Genomic DNA, 21,897 nt, shown 5'->3' on the forward strand with positions numbered 1-21,897 from the left:
GACTTTTTTTTCCCCACTGAATTGGTGAATAGGTAGCAAGAGTCGCCCCCTGCTGGGAAATATTTGCAGGACCCTCTTAGAAGAGTCTCGGGGCGGGGGGGGCTGGAGTAAGCGAGCTACTGGAGTGAATCGATGAAGTTCACGGGAACGCAGTAAACCCAGTGCCGGATTATCCCAGGAGCAAAAGTAGCTACAAGTGCAGTGGCTGCTCCACGTGCAGTAGCTGCTCCACGTGCAGTAGCTGCTCCACGTGCAGTAGCTGCTACACGTGCAGTAGTTGCTCCACGTGCAGTAGCTGCTCCACGTGCAGTAGCTGCTCCACGTGCAGTAGCTGCTACACGTGCAGTAGCAGCTACACGTGCAGTATGTGTTTCCTCTATAAGTAATTGTAATAAGATGTCTTCTTCTTTGGTTCTTTCGGTAAAGTCATGTAGAATGAGAATAAAATAATAAATTGATCAAATAAAATAACACAAAATTCTCACGACGTTTCGGCCACAACACAAGCGGCCTTCATCAGGTGAAGGGACGAGACTGTCTGGAGGACAGGTGAAGGGACGAGACTGTCTGGAGGACAGTCTCGTCCCTTCACCTGATGAAGGCCGCTTGTGTTGTGGCCGAAACGTAACGTCGTGAGAATTTTATCGCGTTATTTATTTCATCAATTTAATATTTTATTCTCATTCTATGTGACTTTACCGAAAGAACCAAAGAAGATGAATCCTTGCAGTCACGAAAGCTTTCAATCGAAATGTCTTCTTCTTGCACGCGTTCGTCCTCCTACTCATGTGGGGGTCCCGCCGTGCAACTGTTCCCTCCACGTCTCCCTGCGCCGATTTTACTTGAACACGTTCCAATTCTGAGTTTATGTTCAAATACAGTACACGACCTCTTGAGGTCAGAGAACGACTCGGAGGCGCGAGGAGGATCCACGGGCTCGGGGGAAGACAGCGGGCACGTGCTACCAACAATTGCCCGAGCTCTGTGGTCCTACATTGGAAGCGTTTGCCCAACTCCGTTAACGACACGTGGGGAAGAGGCCCACGCGTGCGAGGGTATAACACTTCCAGTGCCCTTACGGGTGGGAATGTGTCCCACTTGCTGTGCTGGTCACCACTATACGCTCGCAAGCATGGAGGCGATGGGGGGGACACCTGCAGGCAGCGGAGTTTCGCCAATGTGTCCGGATCCACCAACCCCTCGCGCGTACTGCCAACCAATGAAATCCAAACACAGCTCAGATTTTAACACAACACTTGTATTGAGCATACGGAACTTCCAACATACTGTGCATTTGAATGGAATCGGACAACAGTCAATGCAATTACAGTTGCCCCATTAACCCACGCGACTACACGCTTGCTTTCCGAGTTCTCGGATGCGCGGCCGCTGCGGTCAGCGCACCGCGCTCCGAACACCGCCGACCCGAGTTCGATTCCCGGCCACGGCCAACATCAGTAGGCGAGCGATGTCCGAACGCGTCCAGAGGAACCGCTACCCGCTCCAGCAGCCCGCGCCGACCAGCGTGAAGTGCTGACAAAGCTCTCTCCGTTGCGGGAATGATCATTTGCGAGGACTCCTCGATCGTCTCCTTCCACTTGCTGAAGGGGGCTTCTCCCGCAGCCTCCGCGCGGGTTTAGGCCGCCAGGAGGCACAACCGACACGGCCTTCACTGCTCGCCAGTTGCAGCAAGAGCTGTCGGGAGCAGCGTACACCGCTCCACGTGGCCTTCCGCGTCCTCGCGAAAGAAACGGTGGGAGCACGGTCCCAGCTAAATCAGTCGCCGCTCTCTGCCTGCTCCGTGACGACGCTTCTCAGCGACGGAGCGGAGATTTCTCAGCGACGGAGCGGAGATTTCTCAGCGACGGAGCGGAGATTTCTCAGCGACGGAGCGGCGATTTCTCAGCGACGGAGCGGAGATTCATCAGCGACGGAGCGGAGATTCCTCAGCGACGGAGCAGAGATTCATCAGCGACGGAGCGGAGATTTCTCAGCGACGGAGCGGAGATTCATCAGCGACGGAGCGGAGATTTCTCAGCGACGCAGCGGAGATTTCTCAGCGACGGAGCGGAGATTCATCAGCGACGGAGCGGAGATTCATCAGCGACGGAGCGGAGATTTCTCAGCGGCGGAGCAGAGATTCATCAGCGACGGAGCGGAGATTTCTCAGCGACGGAGCGGAGATTCATCAGCGACGGAGCGGAGATTTCTCAGCGGCGGAGCGGAGATTCATCAGCGACGGAGCGGAGATTTCTCAGCGACGGAGCGGAGATTCATCAGCGACGGAGCGGAGATTTCTCAGCGGCGGAGCGGAGATTTCTCAGCGGCGGAGCGGAGATTTCTCAGCGACGGAGCGGAGATTCATCAGCGACGGAGCGGAGATTTCTCAGCGACGGAGCGGAGATTTCTCAGCGACGGAGCGGAGATTCATCAGCGACGGAGCGGAGATTTCTCAGCGACGGAGCGGCGATTTCTCAGCGACGGAGCGGAGATTCATCAGCGACGGAGCGGAGATTCCTCAGCGACGGAGCAGAGATTCATCAGCGACGGAGCGGAGATTTCTCAGCGACGGAGCGGAGATTCATCAGCGACGGAGCGGAGATTTCTCAGCGACGCAGCGGAGATTTCTCAGCGACGGAGCGGAGATTCATCAGCGACGGAGCGGAGATTCATCAGCGACGGAGCGGAGATTTCTCAGCGGCGGAGCAGAGATTCATCAGCGACGGAGCGGAGATTTCTCAGCGACGGAGCGGAGATTCATCAGCGACGGAGCGGAGATTTCTCAGCGGCGGAGCGGAGATTCATCAGCGACGGAGCGGAGATTTCTCAGCGACGGAGCGGAGATTCATCAGCGACGGAGCGGAGATTTCTCAGCGGCGGAGCGGAGATTTCTCAGCGGCGGAGCGGAGATTTCTCAGCGACGGAGCGGAGATTCATCAGCGACGGAGCGGAGATTTCTCAGCGACGGAGCGGAGATTTCTCAGCGACGGAGCGGAGATTCATCAGCGACGGAGCGGAGATTTCTCAGCGACGGAGCGAAGATTCATCAGCGACAGAGCGGAGATTTCTCAGCGACGGAGCGGAGATTCATCAGCGACGGAGCGGAGATTTCTCAGCGGCGGAGCGGAGATTTCTCAGCGGCGGAGCGGAGATTCATCAGCGACGGAGCGGAGATTTCTCAGCGACGGAGCGGAGATTTCTCAGCGACGGAGCGGAGATTCATCAGCGACGGAGCGGAGATTCATCAGCGACGGAGCGGAGATTCATCAGCGACGGAGCGGAGATTCATCAGCGGCAGAGCGGAGATTCATCAGCGGCAGAGCGGAGATTCATCAGCGACGGAGCGGAGATTCATCAGCGACAAAGTGGAGATTTCTCAGCGGCGGAGCGGAGATTTCTCAGCGGCGGAGCGGAGATTCATCAGCGGCGGAGCGGAGATTCATCAGCGACGGAGCGGAGATTCATCAGCGACGGAGCGGAGATTTCTCAGCGACGGAGCGGAGATTTCTCAGCGACGGAGCGGAGATTCATCAGCGACGGAGCGGAGATTTCTCAGCGACGCAGCGGAGATTTCTCAGCGACGGAGCGGAGATTCATCAGCGACGGAGCGGAGATTCCTCAGCGACGGAGCGGAGATTCATCAGCGACGGAGCGGAGATTTCTCAGCGACGGAGCGGAGATTCATCAGCGACGGAGCGGAGATTTCTCAGCGACGGAGCGGAGATTCCTCAGCGACGGAGCGGAGATTCATCAGCGACGGAGCGGAGATTCATCAGCGACGGAGCGGAGATTCATCAGCGACGGAGCGGAGATTCATCAGCGACGCAGCGGAGATTCATCAGCGATGGAGCGGAGATTTCTCAGCGACGGAGCGGAGATTTCTCAGCGACGGAGCGGAGATTCATCAGCGACGGAGGGAGATTCATCAGCGACGGAGCGGAGATTTCTCAGCGACGGAGCGGAGATTCATCAGCGACGGAGCGGAGATTCATCAGCGACGGAGCGGAGATTTCTCAGCGATGGAGCAGAGATTCATCAGCGACGGAGCGGAGATTCATCAGCGACGGAGCGGAGATTTCTCAGCGGCAGAGCAGAAATTTCTCAGCGGCGGAGCGGAGATTCATCAGCGACGGAGCGGAGATTCATCAGCGGCGGAGCGGAGATTCATCAGCGACGGAGCGGAGATTCATCAGCGACGGAGCGGAGATTTCTCAGCGACGGAGCGGAGATTCCTCAGCGACGGAGCGGAGATTTCTCAGCGACGGAGAGGAGATTTCTCAGCGACGGAGCGGAAATTTCTCAGCGACGGAGCGGCGATTTCTCAGCGACGGAGCGGAGATTCATCAGCGACGGAGCGGAGATTCATCAGCGACGGAGCGGAGATTCATCAGCGAAGGAGCGGAGATTTCTCAGCGACGGAGCGGAGATTCATCAGCGACGGTGCGGAGATTTCTCAGCGACGGAGCGGAGATTCATCAGCGACGGAGCGGAGATTCATCAGCGACGGAGCGGAGATTCATCAGCGACGGAGCGGAGATTTCTCAGCGACGGAGCGGAGATTCCTCAGCGACGGAGCGGAGATTTCTCAGCGACGGAGCGGAGATTTCTCAGCGACGGAGCGGAGATTCCTCAGCGACGGAGCGGAGATTCATCAGCGACGCAGCGGAGATTTCTCAGCGACGGAGCGGAGATTTCTCAGCGACGGAGCGGAGATTTCTCAGCGACGCAGCGGAGATTCATCAGCGACGGAGCGGAGATTCATCAGCGACGGAGCGGAGATTCATCAGCGACGGAGCGGAGATTTCTCAGCGACGGAGCGGAGATTTCTCAGCGACGGAGCGGAGATTCATCAGCGACGGAGCGGAGATTCCTCAGCGGCGGAGCGGAGATTCATCAGCGACGGAGCGGAGATTCATCAGCGACGGAGCGGAGATTTCTCAGCGACGGAGCGGAGATTCATCAGCGACGGAGCGGAGATTCCTCAGCGACGGAGCGAGAGATTCATCAGCGACGGAGCGGAGATTTCTCAGCGACGGAGCGGAGATTCATCAGCGGCGGAGCGGAGATTCATCAGCGACGGAGCGGAGATTCATCAGCGACGGAGCGGAGATTTCTCAGCGACGGAGCGGAGATTCCTCAGCGACGGAGCGGAGATTTCTCAGCGACGGAGTGGAGATTTCTCAGCGACGGAGCGGAGATTTCTCAGCGACGGAGCGGCGATTTCTCAGCAACGGAGCGGAGATTCCTCAGCGACGGAGCGGAGATTTCTCAGCGACGAAGCGGAGATTTCTCAGCGACGGAGCGGCGATTCATCAGCGACGGAGCGGAGATTTCTCAGCGACGGAGCAGAGATTCCTCAGCGACGGAGCGGAGATTTCTCAGCGACGGAGCGGAGATTCCTCAGCGACGGAGCGGAGATTTCTCAGCGACGGAGCGGCCATTCATCAGCGACGGAGCGGAGATTTCTCAGCGACGGAGCGGAGATTCCTCAGCGACGGAGCGGAGATTTCTCAGCGACGCAGCGGAGATTTCTCAGCGACGGAGCGGAGATTCATCAGCGGCGGAGCGGAGATTTCTCAGCGACGGAGCGGAGATTCCTCAGCGACGGAGCGGAGATTCATCAGCGACGGAGCAGAGATTTCTCAGCGACGGAGCGGAGATTCATCAGCGACGGAGCAGAGATTCCTCAGCGACGGAGCGGAGATTTCTCAGCGACGGAGCGGAGATTCATCAGCGACGGAGCGGAGATTTCTCAGCGGCGGAGCGGAGATTCATCAGCGACAGAGCGGAGATTTCTCAGCGACGGAGCGGAGATTTCTCAGCGACGGAGCGGAGATTCATCAGTGACGGAGCGGAGATTTCTCAGCGACGGAGCGGAGATTCATCAGCGACGGAGCGGAGATTTCTCAGCGGCGGAGCGGAGATTTCTCAGCGACGGAGCGGAGATTCATCAGCGACGGAGCGGAGATTCATCAGCGACGCAGCGGAGATTTCTCAGCGACGGAGCGGAGATTTCTCAGCGACGGAGCGGAGATTTCTCAGCGACGCAGCGGAGATTCATCAGCGACGGAGCGGAGATTCATCAGCGACGGAGCGGAGATTCATCAGCGACGGAGCGGAGATTTCTCAGCGACGGAGCGGAAATTTCTCAGCGACGGAGCGGAGATTCATCAGCGACGGAGCGGAGATTCCTCAGCGGCGGAGCGGAGATTCATCAGCGACGGAGCGGAGATTCATCAGCGACGGAGCGGAGATTTCTCAGCGACGGAGCGGAGATTCATCAGCGACGGAGCGGAGATTCCTCAGCGACGGAGCGGAGATTCATCAGCGACGGAGCGGAGATTTCTCAGCGACGGAGCGGAGATTTCTCAGCGACGGAGCGGAGATTCATCAGCGACGGAGCGGAGATTTCTCAGCGACGGAGCGGAGATTCCTCAGCGACGGAGCGGAGATTCATCAGCGACGGAGCGGAGATTCATCAGCGACGGAGCGGAGATTCATCAGCGACGGAGCGGAGATTCATCAGCGACGCAGCGGAGATTCATCAGCGACGGAGCGGAGATTTCTCAGCGACGGAGCGGAGATTTCTCAGCGACGGAGCGGAGATTTCTCAGCGACGGAGCGGAGATTTCTCAGCGACGGAGCGGAGATTTCTCAGCGATGCAGCGGAGATTTCTCAGCGACGGAGCGGAGAGTCATCAGCGGCGGAGCGGAGATTCATCAGCGACGGAGCGGAGATTTTTCAGCGGCGGGGCGGAGATTTCTCAGCGACGGAGCGGAGATTTCTCAGCGACGGAGCGGAGATTCATCAGCGACAGAGCGGAGATTTCTCAGCGATGGAGCGGAGATTCATCAGCGACGGAGCGGAGATTTCTCAGCGACGGAGCGGAGATTCATCAGCGACGGAGCGGAGATTCATCAGCGACGGAGCGGAGATTTCTCAGCGACGGAGCGGAGATTCATCAGCGACAGAGCGGAGATTTCTCAGTGACGGAGCGGAGATTCATCAGCGACGGAGCGGAGATTTCTCACCGACGGAGCGGAGATTCATCAGCGACGGAGCGGAGATTCATCAGCGATGGAGCGGAGATTTCTCAGCGACGGAGCAGAGATTCATCAGCGACGGAGCGGAGATTTCTCAGCGGCGGAGCGGAAATTTCTCAGCGGCGGAGCGGAGATTCATCAGCGACGGAGCGGAGATTCATCAGCGGCGGAGCGGAGATTCATCAGCGACGGAGCGGAGATTCATCAGCGACGGAGCGGAGATTCATCAGCGACGGAGCGGAAATTCCTCAGCGACGGAGCGGAGATTTCTCAGCGACGGAGTGGAGATTTCTCAGCGACGGAGCGGAGATTTCTCAGCGACGGAGCGGCGATTTCTCAGCGACGGAGCGGCGATTTCTCAGCGACGGAGCGGAGATTCATCAGCGACGGAGCGGAGATTCCTCAGCGACGGAGCGGAGATTCATCAGCGACGGAGCGGAGATTTCTCAGCGACGGAGCGGAGATTCATCAGCGACGGAGCGGAGATTCATCAGCGACGGAGCGGAGATTCATCAGCGACGGAGCGGAGATTTCTCAGCGACGGAGCGGAGATTCCTCAGCGACGGAGCGGAGATTTCTCAGCGACGGAGCGGAGATTTCTCAGCGACGGAGCGGAGATTTCTCAGCGACGGAGCGGAGATTTCTCAGCGACGGAGCGGAGATTTCTCAGCGACGGAGCGGAGATTTCTCAGCGACGGAGCGGAGATTCATCAGCGGCGGAGCGGAGATTTCTCAGCGACGGAGCGGAGATTCCTCAGCGACGGAGCGGAGATTTCTCAGCGACGCAGCGGAGATTTCTCAGCGACGGAGCCATCATCAGAGCCCGCTGTGACGCTCAGAGGGGAGCCGAACAAGGCTGCGTCGTCGGCCCAACGCCCTTCTCGATATTCCTCGCCACGATGACCACCGTCGCGCGCTTCCGCGACACCCAAGTGAACCGGCGGCACAGCGTGCTAAGCGTTACACCACGGCCATGATCATCGCACGCGTTTACTCATCATCGCCATCATTTACAGCGGACAGAAATGTTAAAGGGTAGAAAAGTTCAACGGACTATCGCCTCCTTCCCGCCGACCGAGCGTCGCAAAGTAAACGCGAGGGAGTGTGCAACGCAGTGCTTGCTATGGGGAAAAGGTGAAGAGGGAGTGGGGATTGCAGGCCATTCATCATCCATCCATCCATCCATCGGACAAACGAATCAAAACTGCAGACGTGGTAACTGTGGTGAAATGATGCCAGAGGTGGTATCGAAGCTCAATTTGTAAATATCGTAAACGGAAACCAAATGCTCGTGAGCGGTGCCGAGGTTTCATTACAACAGCAGCATGTGTGGAGGCCGGGTGGGTGGCTCAGAGGTCAGGGATGCTGAACCAGCACCACCAAGATACACGGTTAGAATCTGGGTTCGAGCTGCGAACCATGGCCACACGTTCTACACCCATTACCCCCCCCCCATTCCCAAAATAACTTATCACTTACGCGCGTGGCCGCACTACCGTACCTTACCACGTAAGACGTCTCTACTCGGAGACCAGCACTTTATAGTTCGTATGCTATATTTTAATTGTTATTAATCTCGATTTCTTTATTGTGGCTACACCCATTGATGTTTGCATTTAATTGTATAAAGTAGAACTGTCTGACCCCCCCCTCCGACCCTTTAACTTCCCCCTCTTTGGCAATGAGTTGTTGCCTTTAACACCATTCCCTTAGAAATATTTTTTGTAATGTATTTCTGAAACGAAATACGCTGCCGTAGCGTGTCGGCTGCTCCGACTCGCTCAAGTGAGAGTGTGAGAATAAACGATTTATATTAAACTGGGTTCTCAAGGGGAGCGAGCTGACGGTCTCAGTCCAGTCACCGGTGACTCGCATAGAGACCCATAGAATCACATCGAGGCCCATAGCCTCACAGAGACCCATACATTCACATCACGACAAATGCACTCACATCGACAGAGCTGAAAATAAAATTCGGTTCTCAAGTCAATCGAGTTGACGGTCTCAGACCAGTCACAAATGATTGCACACACACACACATATATAAAAAAACGCACAATGTTAAATTAACGTTTGCAATAAAATTGCCTAAATCGTAGCTCTGAGAATTAAAAATATCAGTTTGACCATGATGCGATGAACGTTACTCTCTGTAGCGTGGCGGGTGGGCGAGTGCTTCTCCTGTGTGGATAAGAGGTCACTTGAAGGGAAACTCAGAAGCTGTTCTGTGATATGAGCTCATGCGAATGGTTGTTTAACAACACGGGGTGACGAACTGCTCTGTAAGTTCCTAGTGGATGAGGAACTCTTGCAATTTGAGATAATATTGCGGGTAAAAAATATTTTTTTAATTGAGTAAATATAAAATATCTCCGTGTGTGTGTGTGTGTGTGCCAATGGCCGGTACGAGCGGTGTCAAGATTGGCCTCTGTGGAGGAGGCTTGTGAAGGAGGTGACTGGGCAAGTTGGAGGCAGTCGCCATCCAGCAACGAGCGGAGCGCCAGGCAGCTATAACGCAGTGAGTTTACACAGCTGGGGGCACAGGTCGTGCATCTGCCAGACATCCCAATCAACTTATTTCAGCCGAGTCTGTCCAGTGACCGACTGCCAGCCTTCCACACTGCACGAGACGGCCTCAAAGTGCACGTAGCCAGGCACGAGCGCTGCAGTGACATTACCCCCCACCCCCACACACACACACACACTCTCACATTCGGTGTTGTTGCGCGTGAAACGCGTTTCGCAAAACTGTACGACCGTGAATCTTCAAATATTTACAAAAACAGCTCCTCTTATAGCAGTACAGCAAGCGGATTGATTTCTGTTTCCATCCGCGAGGGATTGAGCGTTACACCGCCCCCACCCCCTCGTCTGCGCGGAGTTTCTCCGGTTTCCTCCCACGTGCAGTATAAACGCTCATTTATGGAGTTGGCCGCATGACTCCATTGGGAAACACAGCGATCGTCAAGCCCCCTGCCGCGAACACTTAGCAGGACCCTCCTGAAAAATGAGTGACACTCCGTGAGACTTTCCCGCGTAAACAAGGCCAAAACAGTCGCTTGAGACACGACCTGGTTAAACTCGATAAACCACGGCCACGTGTGCCACAGCAGGTGGGCACAGGTGGTGCATCGGCCAGTCATCTCGGTCGACCAATGAGCGGGCGTTCGACACTTCACGCGGCCTTGGCGTGCACATAGCCTGGCACAAGCGCCGTGGTGACGTCTCCGCCACTTAGTGGCGAATGGCGGTTGTTGTTGTCGTTATGGATGGCTATTGGATTCAGATTTCAGATTTTCTTTTTTTAAGAATTTCAGATGTTTTAGATTTTCGTGTCGCTGACATTATGTATAACCCTATACCCCGGCAGCATCCTTAGGATCTGATGGTGCCCTTTTATCCCAACCTCAAGTAGGGTTTCAATTTGGGGGGGTGATGCCCCCCCCCCCAGCTGTGTAACTCCCTACTGGTGCCCCTTTTAGTGAAAAGTGCCTTGCGAATTGCACAGTATTCTGAGCGCGCCTCCTCCACGCTAACAAACGAAACATCACCCGATGCCACCTAACACAAGTGGCGTTGGAAACAAATGTCACACACTGTGATAAGTGACGTCACTTCCGTTGATGATGTCATTACTTCTAAACCATTCCAGATTTCGATTTTATCTTCCCAAATGTCGTTTCTGGGCCCGATTTTTTTTCATTTTCTTTTAATAAAATCTGAAAATAATGAATCGTGAGATTTTCACTGCCAAACCTTAAGGTGTTAATTTATCGTAGAATTTTACCACAATGTTGCAAAATTAACTAATTAACTTTTTTTAATCCATCTCCTCTCAAGAAAAGCCTACTACTACTCTCGAGACAATGAGGTTTTTGTCAGTTGTCAACCTTTTTCCACGACAAGCCACGTGTTCTTCTCTCCGTGAGCACGGTGCGAGTCACCTTCCACGGACAAGGTTACTGCCGCGACGAGCGACACTGGTGGACGTTTACGAGTGGCAGGCGCATCATTTACAAAAAAAAAACAGGAAAAGGGGGCGTTTGACAAGCACCACCCGTGTCACCCCGTCTCGGTTGAATCGCACCTTTGCAAACAAAATGTTCCATCTCAAGCAGTATTCCTGGTGAAATATTTTTGTTTTTAAATGTAAGAAAAAAAACACGTCACAGTTCATTTCTGGCAATTCAGCATCCAGTCCAGCATGGATTCACCCCGCAGCGTCCGTCGCGCGCCGAGACAGCTGCCGCTCGCCATGGCAACGTGGAATTTCCGCCACCAACAACGCTCACAAGCAGGATTTCCGCCCTCAACGAGAGCTTGTGTTTTTGAACGAGAGCTTGTGTTTTTGAACGAGAGCTTGTTTTTTTTTGAGCGGGAGGAGTTCCCTGCGAAGTGTTGACACTCTGGGGCCATCCGCTTGGCACCCGCGGCGGCGGTGGCGGTGGTGGTGGCGGCACCTCCTAGGCTTTCCTGAGCTGTCGGTAAACGAGGAAGGCGCTCATGAGCAGGCTGGCCACCTTGACGACCCGGGACTGGCACGCAGCCCATCGCACGTACACGATCACCGCCTCCTGCGAAATAACCGCACGTCAAATCGCGCGGTCACAGTGTTGCCGCCGACGTGTTGCTGAATTAATCTGGAAAACCCTGTGTCCTTGAGCACCCCTCCCGTCGCCTGACAAAGCCAAACAAATTCAGTTATCGTGTGGTACACAAACAAGGATTTCACAACCGAGGGCCAATTATGATTCTTTCAGTTCACTCACATCTGAGGCTTTCCTGGGTAGACAAGCGTCAATAATAGTGAATGCAATCCAGTTGTATTTACCTAAAAGCGGAAAGGCACTTACCCATCCCCCCTGCTGTTTAATCCAGGGAACAATGTACAGCTTAATAAGCTCAAGCATCCATCCCAGTAGAGTCTTCACGTAATCAGGCACACAGCTGGTGTAAGCCTGGGACACGACACACGCAAGGAATTGATTTTGGGTTAGACCGCATGTGGAAAATTGCATGTTGTACATCCTGCTCCACCCGACACAGCCATTTAATAAGGTTTTCACGTGAACAAAACATGGCCCATTTATTACTGCTTCAGCAGCGCCACCGATGATGATGATGTTGTTGTTGTTGGAAAGTGATCTACATTTAACCATTCGTGCAAGGGAGAGTAACAAGAACAACATTAGGATTCATCTTCGTTGATTCTTTCGGTAAAGTCACGTAGAATGAGAATAAAATAATAAAATAACACAATCAAATTCTCACGACGTTTCGGCCACAACACAAGTGGCTTTCATCAGGTGAAGGGACTGGACTGTCCAGAGTCCAGAGGACAGTCCAGTCCCTTCACCTGATGAAGGCCACTTGTGTTGTGGCCGAAACGTCGTGAGAATTTTATTGTGTTATTTTATTATTTTATTCTCATTCTACGTGACTTTACCGAAAGAACCAAAGAAGATGAATCCTTGCAGTCACGAAAGCTTTAAATCGAAACATTAGGATTCCCAATGTTTTTTTTGTTATGCCACTACGTAAGAATCTGGCCATATGTGTGCCGTCAAGACCCTCGACCACCCAAAGCAGCAAGATAAGTTAAATCTGTCATGTGTACGAGCATTAATGAGCCCATTATTATTGTTTGGGCTCGCTCACTGGTAAGAAGTTAAAGAGCAAGTCTCGCAAAAGCAAATTTAATCAACATATGCGACATTTTGCTCGAATCTGCACCAAGCATTTTCAGGTAAAGCCATGATACAAACTCGATTTGCCAGGTTTCTAGCGCAATGCACGCGCTAACCATTGTACCACCGCTGCCCCCACACATACAAAGACAAGGGATCACCCCCCTGTGTAGCCTACACAGGCAGTTGGGGCAAGTGCTGTTAGTGTGCACCTAAGAAAGCTGGCACGGTGCACGAGGGAACGGGGAGGCCAGCACCACGCCGTTGTCTCCCCAGTGCTGATGTTAACACACTGCACCAGGCTCATTTAAGGCCGAGTCGATCGAAGGGAAGCCAAGGACCGACTCAATTATTTATCACTGTTGGCTGTGAGCGGGACTCAAACGGTGCGCCGACCGCTGCTCACCACTGACACACACACAGCACAAAGACACGGCCTTGCCTGCTACAGCCAGGCCACATGGCAGACCAGTGAGTAGGCCAGGCTTCACTTAGTTCCTCAATATAGACAGTGACCTCATCCGTTCCCGAATGGGCCATGACATCAGATACAAATGACACGCTCGTGTCTCCAAAGGGCTCACCATGAAATTCCTCCTGGTTTATAATCTTAATTAAGATGCTTGTGGTTCATAAAAAAAATGTAAGGGCTATCCCTGTGTAATGACCCGTCCTCGTCATGAGAATGTGGAATGTACAACTCTGGATAAGCGTGGCAGAGATGAGCATTGCTCCCCATGACTTGTTGGTGTGTGTGTGTATGTATACACGTGACACAGAAAACAGAACCAAAATCTGAAAAGTGCGTAAATAAGTGTGGAGAGGTGCACGCTTAGAATTACACTGAGAGGGGGAAGGAGGAACACGTGAATTAGCGGAAGCACGAAGGTTCAGGGACCTCACGTTGACTGTTCAGAAAATTGAAATGGGCTTTGGGCAAGGCACGTCACGGCGAGAAGGGAAGGTGGCGCCGGTGGCCGTGACTAACAACGGGACTGACACGCAGAGGAGGGAATTCGCCCAAAAGTACGTCCTCCGTGGAGACGCACCGTTGAAACCCACTCGCGCGCAGGAAGCAGGACAGATTGTGGCCTTGGCTGACCGTGAACTTCATCCAGCGGCGGACAGACAACGGCCGATGGTGACGACGGCAATGATGAGGATCCGTCACAATGGTGATGCAAATGAGTGCTTTTCCGCGGCGCTCACCCGGATCACCAGCTTGTATGCAAAGTAAAAGAGGGTGGCCACGCGGCCCCAGTTGAAAATCCCGTCATCGAAGAGTTTGCAGGCGACGCCGAACAGGTAGTCCTTGGGAGAATTGACGGGGATGTTCTGTATGAGTCTGTAAAAACACCCGCACGCACAGACATTGTCGTGCACAGTTCGATCGCGGCGTGCACTCAATAACCGCCCTACGTACAATCACCGTCGTCGTCAGCAGCAGCCACAGTCAATCCACCGCTGGATGAGGGACTCCCCAGGCCTCCGCCGCCAACGCTCAATGCGATGCAACAATTCCGCCACCCCCCGGCGCTCCATCGCTCCTCCTCCTCCTCCTCTTCCCCCCCTGCCTCGCCTCCGGGGGGGGGGCGACGCTCACCGCTGCAGCTGAACGTTGTTCTCGAGGTCGTCGGCGATCTTCTTGAGGCAGTTGGCCACCTCGACGACGCGCCGGTCCTCCAGGGGCTCGGCGCCCACGTCCCGACACTCGGCGGTCAGCGCCGCCGCCACCTCCGGCCCATTCTCCGTCAGCGCCCGGTCGACGATGAACCTGGCGACGATCAAGAGCGCCGCATCGTGTCCACGCTCGTATCACGAGGGGGGGGGGGGGGGAAATCGCGTCTCGCACGGCGTTTTTCCGCGGTGTGTGTATTCAGCGCGAAATACACCGTGCCGACCACTTCATTCGCAGTGGACGTTCAAGATCCCGCAACGCCATTCGAAGCAGAGGAGGTCAGCCGGCGTCACGGCCCGAATTTGAAAAGTTGCACCGCAAACGACTCGTTTGGGAAACTCGCAGCGACAGTCATCCCCCCCCCCCTGCGAAAACTCAGCAGGACCCTCCTGAAAAGGAGTGCGGAGACTCAGTGAAGCTTTCCTGGGTCATCAAGCATAATAGTAAAACAAGCGTATTGAAGTCGAGTGACTCACAGTCTCTCCGCTTGCTACAAGGCATAAACATCACGCACGCACGTGGACTGTGTAACGCTTTCAAGCACCACGGTTGAGCTCGGAGGCCTTGAACCAGCAGCAGTACGGAAGCCGGCAGGTAGCAGCCGTCAGGACTAAACACGGGCAGGTCTCTATCGCTCGCAATATAACTTTAGACTTTCGTTCCGTTCATACCGAATCTGTCTAGTGAATAATCGTGCCACAAATTCCCCACCGCCATTCCGGTAAAAATTCAAACTAAATACACGATCCAGAGGAGCAAACTGCCCTGATCGGCAATTACAACTATGAACTGACAACCGTGAATATTTCGATTGAAAGCTTTCGTGACTGCAAGGATTCATCTTCTTTGGTTCTTTCGGTAAGGTCACGTAGAATGAGAATAAAATAACACAATAAAATTCGACATTGAAGCTCTGTCGTCCCGACAGGTCTGTACCTTTCACCTGAAGACGGCCGCTTGCGTTGTGGCCGAAACGTCGTGAGAATTTTATTGTGTTATTTTATTATTTTATTCTCATTCTACGTGACCTTACCGAAAGAACCAAAGAAGATGCACCGTGAATATGCGAGAGCAAGTTTTCCTCTTCTACAGTTTCACACGTGGTAGGCTTTCGCGAACAATATTACTCATAATAAAGGTCTTTTTGGGTTAGATCGCGTAAGCATAATTGTGTCGTAACCCTCCACCACCCGACACAGCCAATTAATAAGGGATTTCTCACGTAAACAAAACGGCAATCAGTTTACTACTTCAGCCCACCAGCGTTTTGGAGAGTAAATCCACGACATTTCCTTTTCTTGTTTAATTTGTAACTAGCGCTGTTATTATTCTGTTCCCAGTTTACATAGTTTAAGTACGACTGAGTTTACGTTTGACTGAGTTCACGCACGGGTGAGTTTACGCGTGATTTTTTTTATTTGCCTACCGCCACTGCTGGGGCTGGACTCCAGCCTCTCCCAGCGTCAATGCTGTGTCTGTGTCGGAAATGTGGGGGCACACACCCGACACGTGCCTCCATTGGTACGCGAGAACTCTGCGGAAGTTCGTTCGGCATCCGACGAACGCTCATGGGTCACGACGGAAATACATTTAGACGTCGGTGTAAGTTCACGGGTCTGAGAGCAAGTTTTACATCGAGACCTAATGCGCAATTAGGGCTTTGCGTTTTTTTTGAGAAAACGTGAAATGTGTCTTATGTACGAATGGACGGACGCACGTACGAACATGACACTCCCAGAACATAGCAATAGTTAGTCATTCGGCTCCATTACATTTATCTCAGAATGCCGGCATTTCTTACTTGATTAAAAGGTCCCGGGCTTGACGTATGATCGGGTCTCTACTGCTGTCGGCTGTTGGAACAATAAAGTGTTGAAGAGACATGCGTAAGCGTGGCATGTTGTGTGTAACAGGGTGCCCTCTGTTGTATATGAGCCTCACCTCCTGCTCATCTGCAGCCTCTACACACGAGTCTATGGGTCTGTAAGTAATTCTGTGGCTCTCCATGTAAGTGTATGGTGAGCGGGCTCTAAGACCATCACCTCACCGCACGTGAGAACCCCGTTAAATTACTTTCGTTGTGCGGCTGAAACACGGATTCGAACCCAGGGTCTCAGCGGAGCCGACTCAGCATCTCTTTACCTCTGAGCCACCGGGTGACCTCAGAAAACGGAACCGATAGCACGGCGACACGGGGCCCACTTACCGCTCTGCAAAGTCGGGTCGCTTGAACGATCATTCGCATCGCCGCCGCCGCCGCCGCCGCCACCCGACCTCTCGGAGCAAGGGAACGGGTCTCGCTTACGCCCCGCATGCGGTGCAGGAATCTTCTCTCCTCGGGTTTCTGGACGACCACCGCGACCGCCACGGCCACTCGGCTCGTCCTCCTGAGCAGACATGGCGTAGCGGAGACTGCCGGGGGGTCCAAACTCATGAGCCGGACAATTCTCGCTCCCTCTCTCTCTCGTTGCGCCGATCGTCCGAGTCCGCTGAGCGTCCGGATACAATGGGCCCCTCCAAGGTGTCCGTGACTGTGGTCAATGCTGTTATCTGCGTATAGGGAGACAACAACGCATGGCATCTGGGTCAGAAGTAGAATAATCCGATCTTGATTTGAGGCTTTCGTGACTGCAGGAATTCGTACTCTTTCGTTCTTTCGGTAAGGTCACGTAGAGAGAAAATAAAAATTTAATTAAATAGAATAATCTGGTTGAGATGAAATTTGCATGTTATCTGAATGAGATTTTGATCACTCGCTCACTCTCACTCACTCACTACAAAGATCCCACATGTAGCCTGAACCTACATTTTGGGTAAACGCTACCAGCGAGCACCTATGACGTCCGGCATGGCACACGAGGGGGTGGGTGGCCAGCACCATGTTAACTCACCAACACATGAATACACGCATACGTACATATTCACCGAAACTCTCACTCTCTCACTCCAGCAATACACTAGCACTCACCAAAAGTCACTCATCCATACTCACCCGCATACTCGCACTCACCCACACACTCACCTGCTTATCCACAAACTCACCTACTCATATACTCACTAGCAACCACTTAACCCACACACTAACCAACACTCACCAAAACACACCACCACTCAGCCCACTCACGCTCACTCACTCTCACTCACTCACCCACTAACCACTCACCCACATTCACCCACTCACACTCTACCACCACTAACCCACTTACCCTCACTCACCCACATAAAGACAAAGATCCCCCGTATAGCCTTAACAAACTGTAGGGGCAAGTGCTGTTAGTGAGCGCCTATGAAGGCCGGAAAGGTACACGAGGGGATGGGTGGCCAACACCACGCCCGGCCGCCTTTGTCTTCCTTGTGGCAATGTTATTACACAACGCACCGGGTTCTCATTTGAGGCTGAGCCGACCTAGGTGAGGCCCAGGACCGGTTGAGATGAACGTCACTGAGTGTTGGCCATGAGCGGGAATCGAACTCGGGTCGCCGGGTTCGTAGCGCAGCGTAGCGCTACCCGCTACACTACCGCTCACCCAGACCCCCCCCCCCCCTCTGCTACACACCCCACTACTCACCCCACACTCACCCCACACACCCCCCGCTACTCACCCCGCTACTCACCCCACACTCACCCCGCTACACACCCCACACTCACCCCGCTACTCACCCCACACTCACCCCACACACACCCCACACTCACCCCACACACACCCCACACACACCCCACACTCACCCCGCTACACACCCCACACTCACCCCGCTACTCACCCCACACTCACCTCACTACTCACCCCACACTCACCCCGCACTCACCCCACACACACCCCACACACACCCCACACTCACCCCGCTACACACCCCACACTCACCCTGCTACTCACCCCACACACACCCCGCTACTCACCCCACACTCACCCCGCTACTCACCCCACACTCACCCCGCTACTCACCCCACACACACTCACCCCGCTACACACCCCACACACACCCCACACTCACCCCACTACTCACCCCACACACACCCCACACACCCCCCGCTACTCACCCCACACTCACCCCGCTACTCACCCCACACACACCCCACACTCACCCCACACACACCCCACACTCACCCCGCTACACACCCCACACTCACCCCGCTACTCACCCCACACTCACCCCGCTACCCACCCCACACTCACCCCACACACACCCCGCTACTCACCCCACACACACCCCACACTCACCCCACACTCACCCCACACTCACCCCACACTCACCCCGCTACTCACCCCACACACCCCCCGCTACTCACCCCACACACCCCGCTACTCACCCCACACTCACCCCACACACACCCCACACTCACCCCACACTCACCCCACACTCACCCCGCTACTCACCCCACAGTCACCCCACACACACCCCATGTCACCCCACACACACCCCACACTCACCCCGCTACACACCCCACACTCACCCCGCTACTCACCCCACACTCACCCCGTTAACCACCCCACACTCACCCCACACACCCCCCGCTACTCACCCCACACTCACCCCGCTACTCACCCCACACTCACCCCACACACACCCCACACTCACCCCACACACACCCCACACTCACCCCGCTACACACCCCACACTCACCCCGCTACTCACCCCACACTCACCCCGCTACCCACCCCACACTCACCCCACACACACCCCGCTACTCACCCCACACACACCCCACACTCACCCCACACTCACCCCACACTCACCCCGCTACTCACCCCACACACCCCCCGCTACTCACCCCACACTCACCCCGCTACTCACCCCACACTCACCCCACACACACCCCACACTCACCCCACACACACCCCACACTCACCCCGCTACACACCCCACACTCACCCCGCTACTCACCCCACACTCACCCCGCTACCCACCCCACACTCACCCCACACACACCCCGCTACTCACCCCACACACACCCCACACTCACCCCACACTCACCCCGCTACTCACCCCACACACCCCCCGCTACTCACCCCACACACCCCGCTACTCACCCCACACTCACCCCACACACACCCCACACTCACCCCACACTCACCCCACACTCACCCCGCTACTCACCCCACACTCACCCCACACACACCCCACACTCACCCCACACACACCCCACACTCACCCCGCTACACACCCCACACTCACCCCGCTACTCACCCCACACTCACCCCGCTAACCACCCCACACTCACCCCACACACACCCCGCTACTCACCCCACACACACCCCACACTCCCCCCACACTCACCCCGCTACTCACCCCACACACCCCCCGCTACTCACCCCACACACCCCGCTACTCACCCCACACTCACCCCACACACACCCCGCTACTCACCCCACACACACCCCACACTCACCCCACACTCACCCCGCTACTCACCCCACACACCCCCCGCTACTCACCCCACACACCCCGCTACTCACCCCACACTCACCCCACACACACCCCACACTCACCCCACACACACCCCACACACACCCCACACACACCCCGCTACTCACCCCACACACACCCCACACTCACCCCACACACACCCCACACACACCCCGCTACTCACCCCACACTCACCCCACTACTCACCCCACACTCACCCCACTACTCACCCCACACACACCCCACACTCACCCCACACTCACCCCGCTACTCACCCCACACACCCCCCGCTACTCACCCCACACACCCCGCTACTCACCCCACACTCACCCCACACACACCCCACACTCACCCCACACACACCCCACACACACCCCGCTACTCACCCCACACACACCCCACACTCACCCCACACACACCCCACACACACCCCGCTACTCACCCCACACTCACCCCACTACTCACCCCACACTCACCCCACACACACCCCACACTCACCCCGCCTCTGACCGCCCCGGCTTGCCACAACAACCCCCCATCCACCCACCCACGGTAACAACTTCGCGCGCGATGTTCACAACACAACAGAGCGCAAATGCCTCGCAATGTCCAAAACAATGAATCTGAAAGGTTTACGTTCGAACCGCCGTCGATTAAACATCAACAACAACAGACTTTTAAAGTCACGAGTGAGTTCCCGCTTTTAAAAACAAAACAAAAAAACACCAATTGAGGCACTGGCGCGCATCTCGTTCGCACAGCCGATGATGGAAACTCCACGTTCCTATGGCAGGGGCGTTCTTCTTGGGCGCGAATTAAATCGGGCATAGCTCTGTACGTAAGTGGATCGATACGATAGGGGCAGCGTAGCAGGCAAGGGTCGCGAATGCTGTCTTTACCTTATTGCAATATGAAGGTAATAACTCAAATATAAAACTACTGTTAACACGAGTACTGTAGCTCGCATACAGTAGTCGCCCGTGCGAGGCAGAGGTAAAAACAACCTCCGATCTGGCACCCGAAACCACGTGGCATCGCCCACCCCCAGGGGGTGACGTCACTATGTGGGTTGTACCATTGGGGTAAAAATAAATGGGGGGGAGGGGGGTTTAGTGGCGATAGTTTGGAATGTACCAAGTAAGTGACATTTTGACTTTCTCTAAAAAAAAAGGAATATTTTTAAAACACTTTTTTTAAAACACGCTTTAATGAAATGTACCGTACTAGTAATGGAAGAACTCCACGACTCCAGGAAGTGGCCCCGAAGCTTGCCGTAACGTGATCTCTACATTGGGTCAAACTTAACATCTCTTAATGTTCGACGGCTTTTTGTGCACCAGATCTTATTTATTCACGATGTACTTACAAAAAAATCCGCTGGATCTCCTCTCTGTTTCAAAGAACACATTTGACCTCAGGTCTTCGCTCATTTACCAGCTTCACATTCCCTATTGCCGTACAGAAACTGGAGGAAGGGCCTTTGCTATTGATGCCCCCAGGGTCTGGAATGCTATTGCCAATAAACTGCAACTTGAATCGCTACCAATGAGATCTTCTCTCAAAACTGCTCTAGAGGAGTTGTACACCCCTAGCTGCCACTGCTATTCATTGGCCTAAAATAAAATACAATGTTTCGCTCCGGATGACGCTGCAAAGTATTATCTGTATTTTGATTTAGCGTGCTGATCTTAAAGGTGCCTTGAAAAATTTGATACTCCGACCGATGCTTCTGTTGTTGTGGAGTGACTCATGCAGCCAGCTATGGCTCTAGGATTTGGTGTTACATGTTATTTATGTAGTTTATTGTAAAAATTCGGTCACAGTCCCTGTGATCACTGTTACGTTGCAATTATGGCTTTATTTTTTGGTGATTTCGAAAAGTTTTTTGTTTTGGACATGTTTGTTTTGTTGTAGTACGGAGTTAGACTGATGGCCTTAATCTAAGTTTTCTTGTGGTTGTTGTTGTTGTTTGACTTGCATCCCACTGGGATTTTTTGCACACAGCGTTGGTGTACGGTGCTTTTTTCAGGAATATTTTGCTGTTTTTTTCATGGATTTTCTGTTTGTACAGTCACATAATCA

General features: G+C 54.3%; 1 protein-coding gene across 1 annotated transcript; it reads right to left on the reverse strand.

Annotated features, from left to right (window-relative positions):
• Nucleotides 1-1,237: 1,237 nt before the first annotated feature.
• LOC116944389 (apoptosis regulator BAX-like) lies at nucleotides 1,238-20,842 on the reverse strand. Its single transcript, XM_032957968.2, has 7 exons — nucleotides 20,715-20,842; nucleotides 16,616-16,959; nucleotides 16,211-16,262; nucleotides 14,335-14,505; nucleotides 13,941-14,076; nucleotides 11,898-12,002; nucleotides 1,238-11,618 (listed from the first exon to the last, which is right to left on the reverse strand). Exons 2-7 carry the CDS (start codon nucleotides 16,806-16,808, stop codon nucleotides 11,508-11,510), a joined length of 768 nt encoding a protein of 255 aa, XP_032813859.2. The 5' UTR covers nucleotides 16,809-16,959; nucleotides 20,715-20,842; the 3' UTR covers nucleotides 1,238-11,507.
• Nucleotides 20,843-21,897: the final 1,055 nt, after the last annotated feature.

This window comes from Petromyzon marinus, chromosome 21 (genome assembly GCF_048934315.1).
Source record: "Petromyzon marinus isolate PM22_M1 ecotype Great Lakes invasive population chromosome 21, UKy_Petmar_22M1.pri1.0, whole genome shotgun sequence".
NCBI classification, from domain to species: Eukaryota; Metazoa; Chordata; class Hyperoartia; order Petromyzontiformes; family Petromyzontidae; genus Petromyzon; species Petromyzon marinus.